The sequence below is a fragment of the Oryza brachyantha genome, chromosome 11 (genome assembly GCF_000231095.2).
Source record: "Oryza brachyantha chromosome 11, ObraRS2, whole genome shotgun sequence".
NCBI classification, from domain to species: Eukaryota; Viridiplantae; Streptophyta; class Magnoliopsida; order Poales; family Poaceae; genus Oryza; species Oryza brachyantha.
The window spans coordinates 16,501,729-16,522,448 of NC_023173.2; the positions used below are offsets into that span (position 1 = coordinate 16,501,729).

General features: G+C 43.5%; 3 protein-coding genes across 3 annotated transcripts; 2 read left to right on the forward strand and 1 right to left on the reverse strand.

Moving 5' to 3' along the window:
* The first annotated feature begins 3,322 nt into the window (after positions 1–3,322).
* Positions 3,323–9,193, forward strand: LOC102713862 (ankyrin repeat-containing protein At5g02620-like). Its single transcript, XM_006663589.1, has 4 exons — positions 3,323–3,803; positions 4,771–5,043; positions 6,620–7,173; positions 8,417–9,193. The coding sequence occupies exons 1-4, from the start codon at positions 3,323–3,325 to the stop codon at positions 9,191–9,193; spliced, it is 2,085 nt and encodes a 694-aa protein (XP_006663652.1).
* A 2,191-nt stretch (positions 9,194–11,384) lies between these two features.
* On the reverse strand, positions 11,385–17,366 carry LOC102700112. The gene is made up of 2 exons (XM_040528602.1): positions 16,670–17,366; positions 11,385–11,528 (listed from the first exon to the last, which is right to left on the reverse strand). The coding sequence occupies exon 1, from the start codon at positions 17,286–17,288 to the stop codon at positions 16,695–16,697; it is 594 nt and encodes a 197-aa protein (XP_040384536.1). The 5' UTR covers positions 17,289–17,366; the 3' UTR covers positions 11,385–11,528; positions 16,670–16,694.
* On the forward strand, positions 11,909–13,981 carry LOC121055704. The gene is made up of 2 exons (XM_040528601.1): positions 11,909–13,340; positions 13,583–13,981. Exons 1-2 carry the CDS (start codon positions 11,975–11,977, stop codon positions 13,618–13,620), a joined length of 1,404 nt encoding a protein of 467 aa, XP_040384535.1. The 5' UTR covers positions 11,909–11,974; the 3' UTR covers positions 13,621–13,981.
* Positions 17,367–20,720: the final 3,354 nt, after the last annotated feature.

Here is a 20,720-nt window from a genome sequence, read left to right on the forward strand (position 1 = left end):
GGAGCATTGACTATATTCTCCATTGTTTAATTTATGTTAACACTCCAGTTAACGTCTCTTTCTTTTGTAAGTTATAACCTATTGCCATCTCGCCTCAAAATACATATGGCAAGGTAATTTAGTGCTAACATCCTATCTTTTAGCTTTGGCTTGTTTTTAAGTCAAAATTTAAATTTTTAACATTAAATTTATAATTAATTTAGATCGCTAATAACACGCATATTAAAATTTTATTCATAAGTTATTTTATATTTAGAAATATACCGTCTGACCTTTTCTTTCGGACAGGCAAAGGATGACCCTGAAAGTATCCGTGAATACAGACCGTAAAAATCCACTCTAAAAATTGGACATAGTTCCTCTGCAGCAACAGCAGAGAAAGTGGATTTCAGGGCCAGGGCTGTTTGATCCATGTACTTAAGTTGCCGGTTTGCCATATTTGTTTTGCTAAGCTTCCCAAACGTGAGTTGATCAAAATCCTAGCCACACTTTAGCCAATAAAGTGAAGCCATGTCACATTTTTTTACTATCACTAACACGTGGGACCTAGGCTGCAGATGCGGTTTTTTTTATGGCTGCTAACCTAACACATAATCAAACTTATCTAAGCGTAACTGTGACAACCATAGTAAACAAAACAAAACCGGAGGTTGACCCGCTCCAACAGTCGGTTTACCGGTCGAACCGCTGGGTCACTGATCGAACCGTTGGTTTTTTATTTATTAGTATTATATCTAATTTATATAATTTTTGATATACAACCATAAAAAAATAGTAAAATATGTATAAATAAACTAATATATATATATATATTATATGGCTACAACATCAAAAATAATTATAGCATGGTAACCAAATAAATTTATAATGCACTGCTGCCATAAGACAAATTAAAAAACTGGTCAGATTTTAAAAAACGGCCGGTTCACCGGTTTTTTACAGGGTCAAACCAGGTTAAATGGGATGGTCTTTAAGCAGAACCGAACCACTGATGATGCTGGTTCTGGTTTTTTCGGTTCAACCGCCAGTCCAATCCGATTTTTTCACCGCGGTGACAACTTAGAGATCATGAACTAAAACCCCATGAGGTTTGCGCTATAATGGTTTGCGACACGGTAGAAAACACTGTAGCAGCAGCACCATGAACACGTTTTTTGGTTTGCTGTTGATCTTTTTGCTGCAGAAACGTTCTGTTGGCGCGGATAAATACTTGGAGTACTCATGTTGCCTGTACTAGAAGGAAAAGTTTGCACGCACAGTATAATATATATTCATGTGCCATCCTTACGCACATATATAGAACTGGAAGGAAACTACTAGAGCTGTAAAGCAGGAATAGAATAATATGACCCCTCAAGCTTAAATATCACTATTCCTAAAGCAGTAATAGCATACGTTTGATGGGTGGTTAAGGTGGGATGTGATATGACTATTTATATTTTTAGAGATATGGTGATCCGGTTTTATGTTTGGTTAGATGGATGGAATGATCTAATTTTTTGTTTGGTTGGATGGATGGGATGGACATATTGAATTACTAATAAATAATAATATAAATTAATCATCGTATATTTTATCGTAATTAATATAAATTATCAATTAAATATATCTATCATCATTAATTAACACTAATTTAAACTTGGTAATTACTAATTAATGTCAAAACAAGCTAATTATCACTAAACAATCACTAATGATCATGGTTCGCGAAGGTGGATGAGCTAATCTGGCCAATTTGGCCGGATACACCCATCCAGTATTTTCATGAAATATTTCATTTCTGGGCCACCATATCCAGTTTCGTCCATGAACCAAACACATCAAAAACCTGGACGACCATCTTACATCCAGACATATACCACCAACCAAACACACCCTAAAGTACTACTGCTGCCATGTTATGTGCCTCCAGCGACAGGGAAAAAATATGCAAAAATTGTTGGGCTTTTGCAAATTTATCGTTGGTTTTTTTCTAAATTGTAATGGTGCCACTGGAATGATAGTTTTAGTAATATTTTTGTAATTTTCTAATGATAGTTTCACAATAACATTTTAAAACAGTGGTAAATTTGGAATTGCCTCAAAATTGTTTGGGTATACCTCAAAACTTTTCTAATTTCTTTTATGCACCTGGAAAATACCAAATTTCGTGTATGTGTTCTCAAGCATTTTTTTTGGAACCCTTACGTATCTCTCCCATCAAGTTTAGAGGTTAATGTGCTTAGAAATATCCATTATTCCCTTTGGAAATGGAGGACATAAAATTTGATTTGATTAAAGAGTTTACTATGTGTTGAATATTTTTCTTTTATGCTGTGTGCTTTATGATCGATAGAGAATTTAAAAGACTTTGCGAAAATTAATACATTGCAATTTTGAAAATAAATTGGTAGAAATAGCTAGCTGGAAATACTGAGATTAGTATTATCCATTATGTAATACTAATCTGACATAATTTTGACGAGAGGGGTATGCAAAGGGTTCCAAACAAATATTTGAGAACACACAGGCGATTCGATATTTTCCAGGAATATAAGGAGGGATTGAGTGCGAGTTTTAAGGCGTATAGCAGAAAATTTTCCAAAGAATATTGTGTTTGGTTGTTTCGATCGAATCAAAGAAAAGAATATTGTGTTCGCTCTTTCGATCGAATCAAAGAAAAGCATATGAAATTGTCATGTCAGTGTCACCGAAAAGGCGTAAACCGTACGTGTGTGCTTACGTTTGTCCTGCAGATTTAATTCCTGTCGATTTCACTCTGCTATAGACCGTGTGTGCGTGTGTGTCTATATATATATATATATATATCACTGCTCAGGATTTATTTCCTGACAAACTCTCGTGTGTGTCCAGCCGTGTGAAACAAAGTAATGCTGCATCAAATGTAAAAGAAGACGGAATAAGACGTGTTGTCCATGAATAAAAAAATGTTCAGTAAACAAAATAAAAATGTGTTAGCGGATGAATAATAATAAGAGATTTGCTCTGATCCAATAAAAAATAAGTAACTCGAAATACTAGTAGCTTATGTTACTAAATCGTTTCTCAGCGTTGGATCTAACTGATCAGGATGTATATTGTTAGATCCAACGATAAAAATGATATGATACCGCGAGTTGGTTGGATCGTAGCAAATATAAGTTATAACACCACTCGAGGTGCATGGTACCTGCAGCCTTAACCTGCAGGCTATATATATCGCGTACTCGTCGAAGAACAAGTGCAAGTGTGCCCAAATCAGTCAATCAACCAATCAAGAAGCTAGACACACATATTTAGAATTATGGATCATAAGTGTACTTAGGTACGTGCATTGAGATCAATGGCGCCGGCAGCTTCTTCTCGAATCGCGAGTGGGCAAGCGAAGCTGCGCCCCGAGCTGCTGATGGCGGCTCGCGGAGGCAAATGGGAGAAACTAGCCGAGCTTCTCGACGCGCAAGACGCATCTGCGTCGTCGTCGGTGCTGGTCCCCATTGACGACGATACCACGGCGCCGGCGCCTGCGACGCCGCCTCGTCCAACGGCGGCGGAGCTGGGCTCCATCCTCCATGTGGTTGCGTCCAGCGGGGACGGCGACGAGTTCTTGGAGAGCGCCGCCGTGATCGACGACAAGCACGCGCAGCTCCTGTACGCGCTCGACGGCAACGGCGACACGGCCTTGCAGTGCGCTGCCAGAGCCGGGAACGTTCGAATGGTCTCTCATCTCATCGATCTGGCGACAAAGAAGGTGGTCAATGGCGACGACGCGAGGTTGAAGGAGATGCTGGAAAATCGCAACGGGACATCAAGGGAGACGACTTCCGGTAAAAGTAGAAAATATTACTCCCGCCATATTGTTATGTACGACACCATTGATTTTTAGAATCATGTTTGACTATTCGTCTTATTCAAAATTGATATCCAAATATGTAAAATTATAATGCATAATTAAAGTTTCTATAATAATAAATCATATTATAACAAAGTAATTAATAATTATATAATTTTTTGAATAAGACGAACGGTCAAACGTGAACCTAAAAGTCAACGGTGTCATATAAAAAAATATGGAGGGAGTATTAATTAATTATCTTCACATGTTTTACACCTTCCCTGTTTAGAGGCATTTGCAATGGCAAATGGCAAATGACAAAAGTTTTGGTGACAAAAGTTTTGACATTATATTTTTGCAAGTTGGTGTTTAGAGGCAGGTAAAAGTTGCCATTTTTGGCAAAAGAGAGAGGTGGTCCGCGTCTGTATGTACTTTTTGGTAAAATTTGCTACTCTAGACTGCTAAATGTTAAATACAAAGTTGTTATTTTCTTACCCTGGTGTTTAGATCTATTTTGCCAAAAAGTGCTTCAAAATGGTAAAACTTTTGTCATTTTGAAGAATCTAAACAGGGCCTTATATGCTTAAAAAGCTATTCCCCCGTAAAAAAAATAAATTTCCTTTTTCAAAATATAAGAACATCACAACTATTTTTTATTTAATTTTTCATATACTATTTTATCTTAACCAATCACAGCCAGCTCTCACCTTAGACCTTTTTCTCTCCAAAAATTTCTAAACATCCTTTGTATTTTTGGACTGATACTATCATATATAGATGAATTGTTTTTATCATATTTCAAAAGGTATCTTAAGTTACCATATTTTTTAATATAAAAATTTAGTATCTTGAGATATCAAAATTTTGATACTCACGGTACTTTTCAAGAATGATAAGAAAAACTAGATATATACGTACTTCTCGCATCTTACACACCTATGGTGTTATTTTCGTTCTAGGTTCATCACACCTAGTGCCAGGGGATACGGCCTTGCATGACGCCCTTCGCTTGTCTGACAAGAAGATCCTTAAGGAAATTGTTGACAAGCTACTGCAATACAGCGTTGAATTGACGAGCATTGAGAGCTCTGACGGCACCTCTCCGTTGTATCTAGCCGTCCTGTTAGGGCACTATGATATCGCGGAAACATTGTATCAAAAGAACAAGGGGCTATCCTATTCTGGACCAGATGGGCAAAATGTTTTGCATGTTGCTGTTCTCAGGAATTACGGTACGTAACATATTATCATTTGTTTTTTTCTAGGTTAATTAAGTATATCTAAATTATATATGTGTCTTATTGTTACTTTCTTAAGCATTTTTTTCATCCTTAAGAAGGTATCAGGAGGTACCACGGTTATGTAAAATTTGGTATCTCTTGGTACTACCATGAAATATCACTATTTCCTATATAAAATTTAGTACCTACATAGAAAACAGTGGTACCTCCTGATACCAGGATGATAAAATTGCTCTACTTTCTTTAGAGTATATGGATACAACTAATCCCTAAATGTAGATTACTGGGGCTTTTAATTTTTTGCCACTCTTTGCCACTCTTACTTAGGCCGTGTTCGGCATAGGGGTGTGAGTTAATTTACCCCAGATACGAAAAACGTAGTAATAAATTAGTACATGATTAATTAATTATTAATTATTTAAAAATATAAAATATATTAATATGATTTTTAAAATAACTTCTCTATAGATTTTTTTTAGAAACGGAAAATATGTACGCGGAAAACGAGAGAGTTAAGTTAACCGAGGCACCCAGCGAACACGACCTTAATCCATCTCACAGCTAAAGTGAGAGTCCGAGAGAAGAGTGGTAAATAATTAAATTCCTCTGGATTACTAGGTACACGGTGACTTTCGTGAAGTCTAGAGATAGTTAATGAAATGCCAAATTTACATCCTGCCCTACACGCACTGCTACGAAATGGCTCAATGCCTAGAAATCTGCGATCTGAATTTAAATTTCAATAAACCCAAGTTAGTTTTTTTAGGTTTTAGCTACAAGCTTAATTAATGTACTTAATTCCATGTATGATTGCTGTCATAAAGGGATTATCCTTACTATATACTTCTTCTGGTTTATAATAGATCACATGATTGACTTTTAAACTTACATTTGACTATTTGTCTTACTAAAAAAACTACATAATCATTATTATTTTGTTATGAATTGATTTATCATTAAATGTACTTTAAGCATAACTTATATCTTTATATATTTGTATAAAATTTTTAAATAAGACGAATGATCAAACGTATATGACAAAGTCAACTGTGTCATCTATTGTTTTTAAAAACAAGAGGGAGTAGAATATTGAAATACACCATGGTGCCAAGGTACCTTGATTAATACCCATAAATAAATACATTTTGAGTATCAAACATTCAAAAAAATGAATATGTTTTGAGTTATTTAGTTTTAATTAGTTTGATGATTATATGGTTGAACTAAATTCTTAAAGGTAGTTTAAACTAATTTGAAATTATAAACTAGTTCAAGGGTATTCAACATTATATACTCAAATTTGAAATTTCATTTGACACATGAAAATGCGGGTATATATATCATGAATTGATTCCCAGGCAACATAGAGCCCTAGATATATGCAGCCTTTAATAGAGCACACATAGTTGTGTAACAATTAAATTAAATGTAAATTTACCTTTTTTGAATGTAGGAGAGGCACCATATTTTCTAATATAAAACTTAGTTACATGGATATACAAAATTCTTAGTGTACTCCGTAAGTTTCTCTTAAATTAAAATGAACAACAAGCATGTACGCTTGCAGATATGACGGACAAATTACTGAAATGGAACATGAAGCTCACCAAGAAACGGGACCGAACCATGGGAAGCACGCCTCTTCACTTCGCCGCGACATGGGGGAGGAAGTATGCGAAGGTGGTCAAATTACTACTGGACAAGGACGAGTCATCGGCGTTTCAGAGCGACGACGAGGGGTCGTTCCCCATACATGCTGCAGCGGCGAACATGAGCCCCTGTGTGCTTGGAATCTTGCTCAAGAGGCACCCGAGCTGTGCCGGCCTGCAGGACGCCGGTGGCCGGACCTTCCTCCACATCGCCGTCCAGAAGGAACGCACTCTCTTAGTCCGGTACGCATGCTGGCGGCAGGACTGCAGGCCGGCCATGGCGGCTGCTCTGAACATCCAGGACGGCGCCGGCAACACCGCGCTGCATCTTGCCGCCAAGGCCAGCAACCAGTGGTGCTTCTATTTTCTGCTCCAGAACCCACATGTCCAGCTGAATTTGGTGAACGGCAAGGGCCAGACTCCGCTTGATATTGCATGGAAGCGCAGGCCGCAGGGGATCATCTATGGGCTGGTAGGGTTTCTTTCATTCTAGCTTTACTATTAGGGCTTTTTTTTACCTTTTTTGAAAAGTATCTTAAGGTACTAATAATTTTAGTATAAATTTTTGGTACCTCAAGATACAATGTACCTCAAGATACTACACTTTTTACACTAAAAAGTATGGTAACTTGAGGTACGTTTTCAAGGATGGTAAAAAAACTCTTACTATTTAATACATACTCTCTCAGTTTCATATTATAAAATATTTTAGCTCTAGCTAGATTCGTCCATAGATCATAGAATGTGTTTTATATGGATGTTACGTTACCTTTTACTTTTACTTTTACTTTTACTTGTATTGATAGTATAACTATGTATTTTTATAAGCATATTAAATATTTTATATATTTATCAGTTTATCTATTTTAAAGTGATATATAATAAAGAAAATTTATGGTCCTTGAGAAGGTACCATGAGATACCAAGTGTAAAATTTGGTACCTCATAGTGTGTACAGTATCAAGATTTATATAGAAAAAGTGGTACCTGTTGATACCTTCTCAAGAACCGTAAAATTGCTCCATATAATACATAATTTTATCGCAGAATTATATATTTTACTTCTAACTTTACTCTCGTAGAATTTGTACTACACATTAGCAGTGTGGTATAATAAAATCAGATCCATTGGATCCAAAATAGTGGATGCCTCACAATTATTTGAGGGTACCTTAAAAAATCCATTAGTAACTATATGAATATGAGTTTTACTCTCATCCTTCCTTTTATACCTCGAGGTACCGGTATCTCGAGGTACCAAATCATTTTTCACTATTGGATTAGCTAAGTAGGATGTGCACTGTTAGATCCAACGATCAGAAACAATTTGGTACCATGAGGTATCGGTACCTCGAGATACAAAAGGAAGGATGGGAGTAAAACTCATATGAATATAGTGAGAGCCAAAACATCTTATAATATGAAGCGATGGTAATAAGTACTTACTGATCACTGTCTGTCCGCTAGCTACTTATGGAGTAGCTAGAATTGCTTGGCACTACCCTTTCCGGTTAGAGATTTGTTCCAGTCTAACAAAAAAGTACCTCAAGGTACCGAATCGTTTTTTACCATTGAATCTAGCTGAGTAGTATGTGCACGGTTAGATCTAACGATTAGAGATGATTTGATACCATGAGATACGTTTTGTTACTTTTTGTTGGGCTAAAGTAAATCTCTTCCGGTTAACTAATTAATTTGTTGTTGCAAGCATACAGGATCCACGAGTTAGGATACATCTACTGCTTGAAGGTGCTGGAGCTAAGACTGGTCCATACAAGCGGGACTGGTTCGTGGACAGGTACGTCCGCAAGAAAGTAGACGAGAGCAAGCTGGACAAGATGATCACGGATTCCACACAGATCATCGGCGTCGGATCGGTGCTGATCGTCACGGTGACGATGGCGGCGGCCATCACCATGCCCGGCGGCTTCCGATCCGACGAGAAAGGCCGGCTCAAGGGCACCGCGATGCTCTCCGACGACCCGGTCTTCCAGCTGTTCATCGTCGCCAACACGGTGGCCCTGGTCTGCTCGGGGCTGGCCACCATGAACGTCATGTTCGCCGGGGTGGCCACCGTCGACATCCGCACGCGCATGAGCAGCTTCCTGCTGTCCATCCTCTTCGTCTACTGCTCGTCCAAGGCCCTGGTCGCCTCCTTCCTGTTCGGGCTCTACGCCGTGCTGCCGCCGGCCGCCGTGAAAGTGGCGTACGCCTCCAGCGCCATCGCCGCGCCGTTCCTGGTGCTCGACGTCCTCTGGTTCGTCTTCTCGGTGGCCTTCGGGGAGGTGATGCTCATCAGGAGGCTCGGCTGCGTCGCGTGGCTTGGGACTCTCACCTGCGCCCGGTTTCCCAACTTTATACTTGAAATCAAAGCCGTGTTAGAGATGCCCCTCCCACGTAAGATCAATGCTGTCACCTCTCAAAAACAGGGCTCGGCTTCAGATAAAGAAGAAGAAAAAAAGAGGTTGACGGCCGGTCGACCAGGAAACTGAAACCGACCCGTGTTCAATAAAAAAAAATTCAATTCTTACCAGGATATGCGCTGTTAGATCCAATGATCAAAAATAATTTAATACCGCGAGATACTGGTATCTCGAGATACTTTTCATTGAACTGTAAAATTACTCATCTATCTATCTATCTATCTATATTTCTTCATGAACTTAATTTGTCACTTCTTTCTGATATCAAAATAAATTTAAATTTATTAGCAATATACCAAAATAAATCAAAAAATGTGGAATTAACTAAACTCCAAGAACGAGAAATACAAGTTTTCGAGATTAATTAAACAAATAATTTCACTTTTAGTTTGCATTTAATTTATTAGACCTACTTTAAGCATACTTTAAGACGTATGCCCCCGCATTTGCGCGGGCTACTGCCTTGCAAGTTGTTCAGAGTTGCAGATTAGCAAACTGGTACAAGTCTACACAAGTCAATATTCAGCGACGTTGCCAGTGTTCAGACTAATGTTGTAAACTGGTAACCCAGCAAAACCATATTTTGCTTTGGGTAAAAGCAGGGCTCACTTTTGAGCCTTTTGTAAAAAATAAAAATAAAAAATTCACCGATGTCACGTTCAGTGTGTTCTCGTCCTCTCCAGAGGGAAGGTTCGGGAGTTTGGAATCTTCTGCACATCCACCTTGTCAATATTCATTGCACCCAAGACCCAACTTTACTTAGAACAAGTTCTAATTTTTTTTTTTAAAACATCACATCAAATTTTTGGATAACTAAATAAAACATTAAAAATAGATAAACCAAAAAACTAATTGTACAGTTATGGAAGAAATCTTGAGACGAATCTTTTGAGCCTAATTAGCCCATGATTAGCTATAAGTGCTACAGTAACCAACATGTGTTAATGACGGATTAATTAGGCTCAAAAGATTCGTCTCGCGGTTTAGGCTAGCCGTAAAATTCGTTTTTTCATTTGCGTCCGAAAACCCCTTCCGACATCCGGTCAAACATTTGACATGGTACTTCTCTCAAAAATTTTCTCAATCTAAACACCACCTTATCATCATCTTCAAAATCTCAATCCAAAAAATGTAAACAAAAGTGTAACCTTGTAATATCTATATTGAATAGTCCCACATTGATTGTGTAGGGACAATGAACCTAAGATATAAGTGGGGGAGCCCTTTATCTCAATGGCTAGCTTTTGAGGTGGGAAAGACCCTTTACGATCCTACAATCGGTATCAGAGCCTGACCAGTTTAACATCTTTGGCCCGATGGACATATTGTGTGAAGGCCTGATGGACCGTAGGGTGTCTGTGAAGATGCGATGAAGGGGTGGTGAAGGCTGAGAGGCACCAATGTGTGAAGGCTTTTAAGGTGAGAAAGACCCTTTACGATCCTACAATATTATTTGGAAGAGCTACGATATCATTTGGAAGAGCATGCATACATGTACTTTATTCAAACTTATTATTATTGCTCGCTCATGCAGAGCGTCCGAAGATCACACACACGCACACTTACAATACGACGCAAATTGATGAATAGACTCGACTACACAGACATCTAGAACACAACATTACAAACTTACAGTACAATACAGACTCGACCACAATGCAACTACTTATTTTATTATAATATATATCTATCACGACTAAGCTAGCTAGGAATGGCCGGCCATATATCCGATCTGAATTTGATCAAGAGATTAATTAAACGCAGTACCCATTCCGATGCTACCCAAATGCATGATCGATGCTGAAATCCATGTGTCATGTGCATCGTCCGTCACGTAGTCCATGGATTTCCGGATACCCAAAATATGGAAGAAATGACGCTTTTGATCTGTTCCGGGAAATCATGCAGTACCCTTAGCGCTTAATCTCGGCCGGTGCTCGCCGGCGTCGCCGCCGCGCCACCGCCGTCGTCAACATCATCATCTCACTCAGATGATGATGGCTTGATGGATCGATCAAGCACGAGCTGCGCCCGGGCAGCCGCCGGAGCTTAGATGCTTGCATGGTTTCCTCCGTGCACGCGCGCGCGGGAGATCACATCGCGGAGCTGGAGGTGGAGCCCTCGTCCTCTATCATGAAGTGGTGGTGGTGGTGGACATGGTAGAAGGGAAGTACGCCGGCGACGGGTTGGGAGCGTGGCTGCGGCGGTGGCCCGGCCGCCTTCTTGCCTCTCCTCCGTTTGCCGCCCTTGTTCCATCCACCTCTGTTGCAATTCTTGCCACTGTTGATCTCCCTCTGCTTGGAACTGTTAGCATGATGTAATTAGGCCTTGATCTGTGGATGTGATTGCGCTATTTGCGGTAGGCTTGCATGCCACCCATGCGCGTATATATGTACTCCTGTACCCACACTTGGAATACGATCAATCATTCACACACTTTCATGGTATCAGAGCGGTTACGATCCGCTACTCTTCCGCAACCCATACCAGCGCCCGCCGCCGATCCGATCGCCACCACCGTCGCTGACTCCATGTCGCCGGGTGTGTCGCCGGTCTCATCGCCAGCGCTGCCGATCCGATCGCCTACCCCGTAGCTGCCCTCGACACCGGGTGTGGCCGCCGATCCGATCGATCCTGCCTCCGCTTGATCTCCTGCTGTACGTGCTGTACGTGGCTGTACAACTCCCGGCCGCCGTCGTCGTCGTCAACGTGCTGGACGAAGTTGTACGTGCTGTTCGATCGCCTGCTGTACACATCGCCGGGTGCAGCCGCTGCCGCCGATCGCGCATCTCTTCTCGTCCCGTGCCGTGAGCGCGCGGGCGCGTGTGCACCAGCCCCGCGACCACTCCCATGGCGGACGACGACGACGCGGCTGCCACCGCAGCGGCGGCACAGGAGGCCGAAGTCCGCGCCGAGGCCGAGCGCCGCACTGAAGCGGCGCGCCTCCGCGCTGCAGCCCTCGACAAGTTCGAGGCCGCCCATGAGACCATCTGGGCGCAGGCCACCGCCGTCGTCAACGTCAAGGCGCTGATCCCCATCATCCTCGACAAAGTGACCAACAGCTACACCAAATGGCGGGGCATGTTCCTCACCGTGCTCGGCAAATATGCCCTCGCCCCGCACGTGCTCGAGGACGAACTGCACCCCGACCGTCCGGTTTGGGTCCAGACTGATTGTGTTGTGCTGTCATGGATTTTCGCCACCGTCTCCAGCGACCTACAGCAGTCGCTCATGCTTCGCCAACGCCGTGCACGCGAGGCATGGTGCTACCTCGAGGACGAATTCCTCGGCCAGAAGGAGTCTCGTGCCATTCTCCTGGAGACGCAATTCCGCAACCTTCGTCAAGACTCCATGACGATCACTGATTACTGCCGCAAGCTGGAGACCATGGCTGCATCTCTTGCTGAATTCGGTGATCCCATCGGTGATCGCCAGCTGGTCTTCACTCTCCTTCGCGGCCTCAGTGGTAAGTTCCGCCACATGGTGTCTATACTGAAGCTGCAGCGTCCGTTCCCGTCGTTCGCCGAGGCCCGGACTCACCTGCTCCTCGAGGAGATCGACATCGACGCTCGCCCACCGTCTCCACCTGCGGCCCTCATCGCCTCGTCGCCCACGCCACCGGCTGGTGGCCCCGGCCGCCAGGCGCCGGCCACTGGTCCTCCGCGCACCGGCCAGCACAGCCAGGCTGGCGGCCAGCCAGGCGGCCAACGCAACGGCCGCCGGCGTGGCAAGGGTGGCCGCGGACAGGGCCACCAGCCCGGTGCTGGTCAGGGTGGCCAAGGCTCCTCTACAGGCGGTTACGGCGCCCCTGGCCACGGCGCATCCGCTGGCCAGGGTGGCGTGCACGGTGTGCACCCCTCTTGCACGGTGTGCACGCTCCAGATGTGGCCGTACGGTGGCCGCCCACCACCAGCACCACCGGCCTTCGCTGCTGTCCCGCAGTACGGCGCACCTTTTGGTGGTGCGTCCAGCGGCGGTTTCTACAGCCCCGGCTCCAGCTACCCGTTCACCTACGGGGGAGGATCAGCGCCCTCGACACCGACATTTCAGGGGGCACCATATCAGCTGCAGGCTGCCCCCTGGAACCCGGCACATGGAGGCGCATGGAACCAGGACTCCTTGGTGCAGAATTTCAACACCATGACGCTCCACCCCCCGGCACCTTCGGAATGGTACGCCGACTCTGGTGCAGGCTCGCATATGACTGCGGATGCTGGTAAAATTTCCACCCTATCCTCGCCCACTTCATCTACACCTTCATCTATCATTGTGGGCAATGGTGCTTTACTTCCTGTCACTGCCGTCGGATCTCATATTTTTTCTTTTCCACATCGCAATCTAGTTCTTAACAATGTCTTAGTTTCACCTCACATCATTAAGAACTTGATTTCCATTCGTCGTTTTACCACCGACAATAACTGTTCCGTTGAATTTGATCCGTTTGGTCTTTCTGTGAAGGATTTGGAAACCAGGAACGTGATCGCCAGGTGCAATAGCTCTGGCGACCTGTACCCATTTTTTCCACCAGCTACCAGCACCTCCGCACTCCTCGCTGCACCCACCTCGCTATGGCACCGTCGTCTTGGGCATCTTGGGCACGAAGCTTTGTCCAAACTCATTAGTTCCAAAGTTATCACTTGTAATAAAGATGATAGTCATCATTTATGTCATGCTTGTCAGCTCGGTCGTCACACTAGACTTCCTTTTGGTTCTTCCAATTCCCGAGCTCCAAATAATTTCGATTTAATACATTGTGATCTTTGGACATCTCCCATTGTCAGTGTGTCGGGCTACAAATATTATCTTGTCATTTTAGATGATTGCTCTCACTACATTTGGACTTTTCCGCTTCGCCTCAAATCCGACACATTTGCCACGCTTTCTAACTTTTTTGCCTATGTTCGCACCCAGTTCGGCACCACCATCAAGAGCGTCCAGTGCGACAATGGTCGTGAATTTGACAATTCCCCGGCCCGCACGTTCTTTCTCTCCCACGGTGTTGCCCTTCGCATGTCGTGTCCCTATACATCCCAGCAAAATGGCAAGGCTGAGCGTTCCCTTCGCACCATTAATAATATCTTGCGCTCACTCTTATTTCAGGCGAGTCTTCCTCCGGTCTACTGGGTTGAGGCACTCCACACCGCCACTTACCTTGTCAACCGGCTGCCCACCAAAACACTCGCCTCCTCCACCCCTTTCTTCCACCTCCATGCCACTCCACCCTCCTATGAACACCTTAAAGTTTTCGGCTGTGCTTGTTACCCCAACATGTCATCTACAGCAGCCCATAAACTTGCTCCTCGTTCATCCCTCTGCGTCTTTCTCGGCTACTCCTCGGAACACAAAGGCTATCGTTGTCTCGAGCTAGAGTCGAATCGCATTCTTACCTCTAGACATGTCGTTTTTGATGAATCCTTCTTTCCTTTCGCCGACATGTCCACCTCACCCATGGAATCCTCCGCTCTGGATTTCCTCCTAGATGACAGTGATCTCACCGCTCCTGTTCGTGGAGCACCGTTTGTCCGTGCAGGTACTATTGATGGGGCTGTTGGAGCTCCCGCGCCTCCCTACTCGTCGAGTGCTATGCCCGCGCCCCCTCGCTCGCCACCGAGCGCCGTGCCGCGGTCACCACAGCCGCGCGCTGGGCCCGAGGCGCCCAGCCCCGCCGGGCCATCCACCGGCGCTGCTTCCAGCCACGCCCCTGCGCCACCGGCCGGTGCTGCTGCCCCTGTGCATCCTGCACAGGTTGCTGCCAGCAGCACTGCGGCCACCGGGCGCACGGTCTCCACTAGGCCGGTCTCCATCGCTCCTGTCGTCAACGAGCACTCCATGCGTACCCGTGGCAAAGCCGGCATTGCACAGCCTGTGGATCGCCTCAACCTCCACGCTGTCCCAATGTCGCCGTTGCCTCGCTCCGTTCGAGATGCCTTGGCGGATCCGAACTGGCGCTCCGCTATGCAAGCTGAGCATGATGCCCTGATTGCCAATGACACCTGGAGTCTAGTACCACGACCTCCCGGCGTCAATCTTGTCACTGGCAAGTGGATTTTCCGACACAAATTGCATGCAGATGGGTCTCTTGATCGGTACAAGGCTCGTTGGGTTCTTCGGGGTTTCACTCAACGCCCTGGCCTCGATTATGATGAGACATTCAGTCCAGTTGTCAAGCCAGCGACAGTTCGAGTTATCCTCTCTCTGGCTCTCTCTCAGGACTGGCCCATCCATCAGTTAGATGTGAAGAATGCATTCTTACATGGCACCCTCACCGAGACAGTGTACTGTGTGCAGCCCTCTGGTTTTGTGGACTCCTCTCGCCCAGATCTTGTTTGTCGGCTCAACAAATCTTTGTATGGACTGAAGCAGGCACCTCGTGCATGGCACCACAGGTTCGCTTCATATCTCTCCTCCATTGGTTTTGTTGAAACCAAGTCAGACAGCTCCTTATTCATTTGTCGTCGCGGGTCCAACACTGCCTACTTGCTGCTCTATGTGGATGACATCGTCCTCACTGCCTCCTCTACTGAGTTCCTTCGTCATATTATTGGGGCTCTTCAGCATGAGTTTGCTATGACAGACATGGGTCAGCTTCATCATTTTTTGGGCATTTCTGTTACACGCTCTGCAAATGGACTGTTTCTTTCCCAGCGGCAGTACACTCAGGACATTTTGGAGCGCGCCGGGATGAGTGCGTGCAAGCCTTGCAGCACGCCTGTTGATCTCCACTCCAAACTATCTGCAGATGGACCCCCTGTTGGTGATGCCACTCAGTACCGCAGTCTAGCAGGAGCTCTTCAGTACCTGACGTTTACACGTCCGGACATTGCCTTTGCAGTTTAGCAGATTTGTCTCTATATGCATGATCCCAGGGAGCCCCACCTCGCTGCTCTGAAGCGCATCCTGAGGTATCTGCAAGGCACCACGGATTTTGGCTTAACCATGCGCCGTTCCCCCCCTTCGGAGTTAGTTGTCTACACGGATGCCGACTGGGCTGGTTGTCCCGATACTCGACGGTCGACTTCTGGCTATGCAGTATTCCTTGGAGATAACCTGGTGTCATGGTCCTCCAAGCGACAGCACACGGTCTCACGGTCCAGCGCAGAGGCCGAGTATCGTGCTGTAGCAAATGGTGTCGCTGAAGCTACTTGGCTACGACAGTTGCTTCTTGAGCTCCAGCACCCTCCTCGCCGTGCCACTTTGGTCTATTGTGATAACATCAGTGCTGTATATCTCTCCAGTAATCCTGTGCAGCATCAGCGTACAAAGCATGTTGAGATTGATCTCCACTTCGTTCGAGAGAAGGTCGCCCTCGGTCACGTTCGAGTTCTTCATGTCCCTACGACATCACAGTACGCCGACGTCTTCACCAAGGGCCTCCCTACTTCTTTGTTCCAGGAGTTTCGGTCCAGTCTATGTATTAGTGATGCTTCAGATTAGACTGAGGGGGAGTGTTAGCATGATGTAATTAGGCCTTGATCTGTGGATGTGATTGCGCTATTTGCGGTAGGCTTGCATGCCACCCATGCGCGTATATATGTACTCCTGTACCCACACTTGGAATACGATCAATCATTCACACACTTTCAGGAACACTGGAGAAGAAGATTGGTCTGCGCATGCAATCGGCTAAAGAGGAAAACAAAAAATCGATAATTTGATGATCCATGTATCTTACTGCGTTGTTTGTGCGGCGGGGATCGCGAGCACCAGCGGCGAGCTCGTCCATCTTCTTCTCCATACCGGCGCTGTTCGCGGCATGGAGGTCCATCATGCGGACGGCACTGGCGGCTTGGAGGTCGACGAGGCAGTCGGTGATCCGGCTGTTGACATCGCTGAGCTTCGCGTCGAGCCCGTCACCGGCCACGAGCCTGTGGAGCTGGAGCCTGGAGAGAAGACCGTCGCTGCTCCGGCGGGCGCCACAGCACTCGGCGAGCTTGAACGCGTCGTCGACGGCGTCCTTGAGCCTGCCCAGAATCCTCCGCGTCGTCGCCGACGCCGCGTCGCCCCTGGCCGCCTTCCTGTACCGCCTCAGGACGTCGTTGACTCCCTTCGCTCGCAGGGCGAGCTCTCGGCGCCTGGCCTTGTTCCGGCGAGCCGTCCTCGGCGCCTTGACGATCGCTGAAACCACCTTCCACATCGCGCCCAGGATGTTGCCCAGCGGATCCATCTTTGAGCTACTTGGTTGGTCAGGGCAGCTGCTCGCTTGGTTTCTCTGACGTTGTGTTGCTCCTGCAAGAAGGGGAAGTGTGGACTTATCATGGAGGCCATTGACGGCTGGTTTGGGCTTAGTTTTATTATCTTAAGCTTTTAAGTTGATTTTTTATTTATATGGTTTATAAACCGGTGACATTAAATTTTCAAAATTAACCATGGGTTATTACCTCTATCTCAAATAAATAAAAAAACTACTTTAATTTAGCTTTCGGCTTAACAATGGCTTTAAATAACACATGGGAAACGCTGCTTGTTTGTTTATGTTTATATATTTTTCTTAAAAGTTGGCTTATTGCCCAACCAAAGATAATCAAGTGCTATAATGAGCTTGCTCGTAAAATTTAACGAGCTAAAAAACTTAACTTGGCTTTCATTACGACTTAGCTTGGCTTGATTCATTACGAGTACATGTCGATCTGAGCCGATCTAGCCAGCTTTTTTTTTCACTCTTATGGTAATAACGGTAAGCCATATTATCTTGAAATAAGAAGATATATCCGGGTGAGCTTAGTGAGGACTGGTCGTTAACACACAGACGTCAATGGGCTTTCACAACGCGGTGGTTAGTTTGGTTGGCTGCTTCCGTGTGGTTTCGTGAGAAATTCGCAAGTAGCCAAAGGAGATGTACAGGAAGGAAGACTGACTATAATGGCTTTGGCTTAATGTGTACTTTAATATTAAGGCCTTGTTTAGTTGCCAAAAATTGTTGGTAAAAAAGTCACGTCGAACGTTTGACCGGATGTCGGAAGAGGTTTTCGGACACGAATGAAAAAAAGCAAATTTCAGATTCCGTTTAGAAACCGCGAGACGATTCTACTGAGTCTAATTAATCGGTCATTAGCACATGTTTGTTATTATAGTACTTATGACTAATCATGTCCTAATTAGGCTCAAAAGATCTGTCTCATAATTTTTTCTATAACTGTGTAATTAATTTTAATGTTCATGTATATTTACTACTTTATTTAGGTGTCCAAAAATTCGATATATTTACTACTTTATTTAGGTGTCCAAAAATTTGATGTGATATTTTTAGAAAAAATTTTGAAAACTAAATAGGGCCTAACTCTATTTTGTCATACCTGTTTCAGTGAGGGTGGCAGTACAGTACAAGAGCTTACCTAAACTAGCAATTATTGAGTCTTCATTCCAAATCTCTTTATAATTTTGTATAGAGCTAATCATGTTCTTACATCTCACCCATATTAACGCGTTGCAATACGATAGATTTAAGTTATATACAACACTCACTTGACAGTTTTTATATTATTTCGAAATTATATAATTATTATTCCCCACAAATTAATCCGTCAAATTCATATATTAATCAAAAACAAAACTAACAAATATATGCCAACTTAAGATATTCGTCAAAAATCAAAACTAACAAATATGCGCAAATGGACGAGGTGACTTTCAAATATCACTAGTCAATTTTTTAATGAGTTCAAATGGGCGGGATTTTGTTTCAAATTTCTAGCCCATACAGGGATTTGCCAGATAAATGCCTGTCCAAATGAGGCCTCACCTAGTTTTGCCACACGAGTGGTCACTCGTCGTGGTTGCCGCTTGTAACTGGTCGTTAAAAATAATTTTAATAAAAACCATATTTTTAAAGTTTTTTCTTTATGTGTAAATTAACAAATTAAGTGCCAAAGATCTCAATTTGAATCCCTTGCACGAGATCCCAAAATCCCCCAAAGAAAATTCCTATCCAAACTCAAATCATGGACGTCAAATCCCCTCTAAAGTTCTTCATAAATTTATCCCTATTTCCAAAACTAAAGTCCATCAATTCCTTCTACCAAAGTACAAATTTCCATCAAAATTCGTTGAAATCCTCCTACTAGATTTGTCGGACCCTGATTTTAGAATAGGAAACCTTCATGTTTGATCTGTACCAATCCTAGTAATGAGCAATTGGCCCAAATGACTACATTTCTGAAACATTATAAGCTTCATACAAGTGTACCTCATGAATTATTACATAATCCGACGGAGGGCAATATAGAGTACTAAGGCCGTGTTCGTTCGAAGGCATGTAAGTTAACTTATCCCGGAGCGAAAAACGTAGTAATAGATTAGTACATGATTAATTAATTATTAATTATTAAAAAATATAAAATAGATTAATATGATTTTTTAAAACAACTTTTCCATAATTTTTTTTTACAAAAACTATACTAAACTTTAGTGGTTCGGAAGCGAAAACGATGAGGATAAGTTACTTAAATGGGCAGCCAGCGTCGAACGTGGACTAAGACCAACAGTCCACAAAATAAAACAACAAGCAGCGAAAAGCAAAAATGGGCAGGCGCCATCTTCAGGATAGTGATCGTAAGGTTCTTCAGCACCAGCACTTGCTTCATCTATAATCAATTTAATAGCCAATTTATACGATAGTTATCTATAAAGCATTAATATATGATCTCACATATCATACACATACTGCGTCTTGGAGCCCATGCTGTAGCTAGCTTTAGTAGCCTACTATCTTCTTTCTTCTCTTTTCTCTTTAAAATATGTTTACAGCTGACTTATAGCTTGCTATCGTACCTGTTCTAATGTCGATTCTCTTTCTTCACGTCTATTTTAGTGTCAATGAGGATGATACGGCAATAATTGAGCTTCCCAAACTTCTTCAGAGCCTTGTATACCTAATCATGTGGGTGTTTTGAAGTTGTGAGTGGTGACATCTCACCCACACCAAAGTGCTGCAGTACAATAGATTTGAGTGACATACAACACTCACTTGACATTTTTATATATAACCATGGATAGATATATGATCTGAATTTTAATACACAATGTATTCGGATTTTGGTATTAGTTTTCTGATATGACTTGTAGTCTTTTTTTTTTCTATTAGAACTCTTTTAGTTTTCTAATAAGACCGATAGTCTCTTCTTACTAGAACTATTAGATTTACCATTATATATAACAGTTGCACGGAAAGAGGGAGATAACACGTTGCTATTCTCCTACGTGGTAGTTATCTCCGAGTGATTATTACCGGTCGACGTCCGTGTTTTTTTAGAGTTTTCACATCAATTTCTATTGGAATGCATTTCTTAGAATTAGCTATTACAATCATAATCATCAAAATTAAAACCAGCAAGTATTCGCGAACAGAGAGGAGGTAATAATTTAACAATGTCACTTGTTATTTTTTCGATAAGATAGAATCTGAAAGGAACCTGAGGTCTTCACTGAGTGGGCCTAGTCCACTGAGGTATAACGCATGCTTCAATGTTCAAAGTAGAATGGGCTTTTCAGCCTTCAAAGGCCTTGTTTAAATGGTCCGAAATTCTATCTCAAAATTACGGCCCATACATGTGGATGGGGGCGGATTTATACTTGTCCAAACCAGGAATTTTTATTTATA

Bases quoted from the DNA above. Each gene is read 5' to 3' on its own strand.
- LOC102713862 (XM_006663589.1), top strand. From the start codon at position 3,323: ATGGCGCCGGCAGCTTCTTCTCGAATCGCGAGTGGGCAAGCGAAGCTG. The intron at 5,044-6,619 runs GTACGTAACATA...GTACGCTTGCAG, and splicing joins TGCTGTTCTCAGGAATTACG to ATATGACGGACAAATTACTG. The intron at 7,174-8,416 runs GTAGGGTTTCTT...GCAAGCATACAG, and splicing joins AGGGGATCATCTATGGGCTG to GATCCACGAGTTAGGATACA.
- LOC121055704 (XM_040528601.1), top strand. From the start codon at position 11,975: ATGGCGGACGACGACGACGCGGCTGCCACCGCAGCGGCGGCACAGGAG. The intron at 13,341-13,582 runs GTAAAATTTCCA...CTTTCTGTGAAG, and splicing joins GCATATGACTGCGGATGCTG to GATTTGGAAACCAGGAACGT.
- LOC102700112 (XM_040528602.1), bottom strand. From the start codon at position 17,288: ATGGATCCGCTGGGCAACATCCTGGGCGCGATGTGGAAGGTGGTTTCA.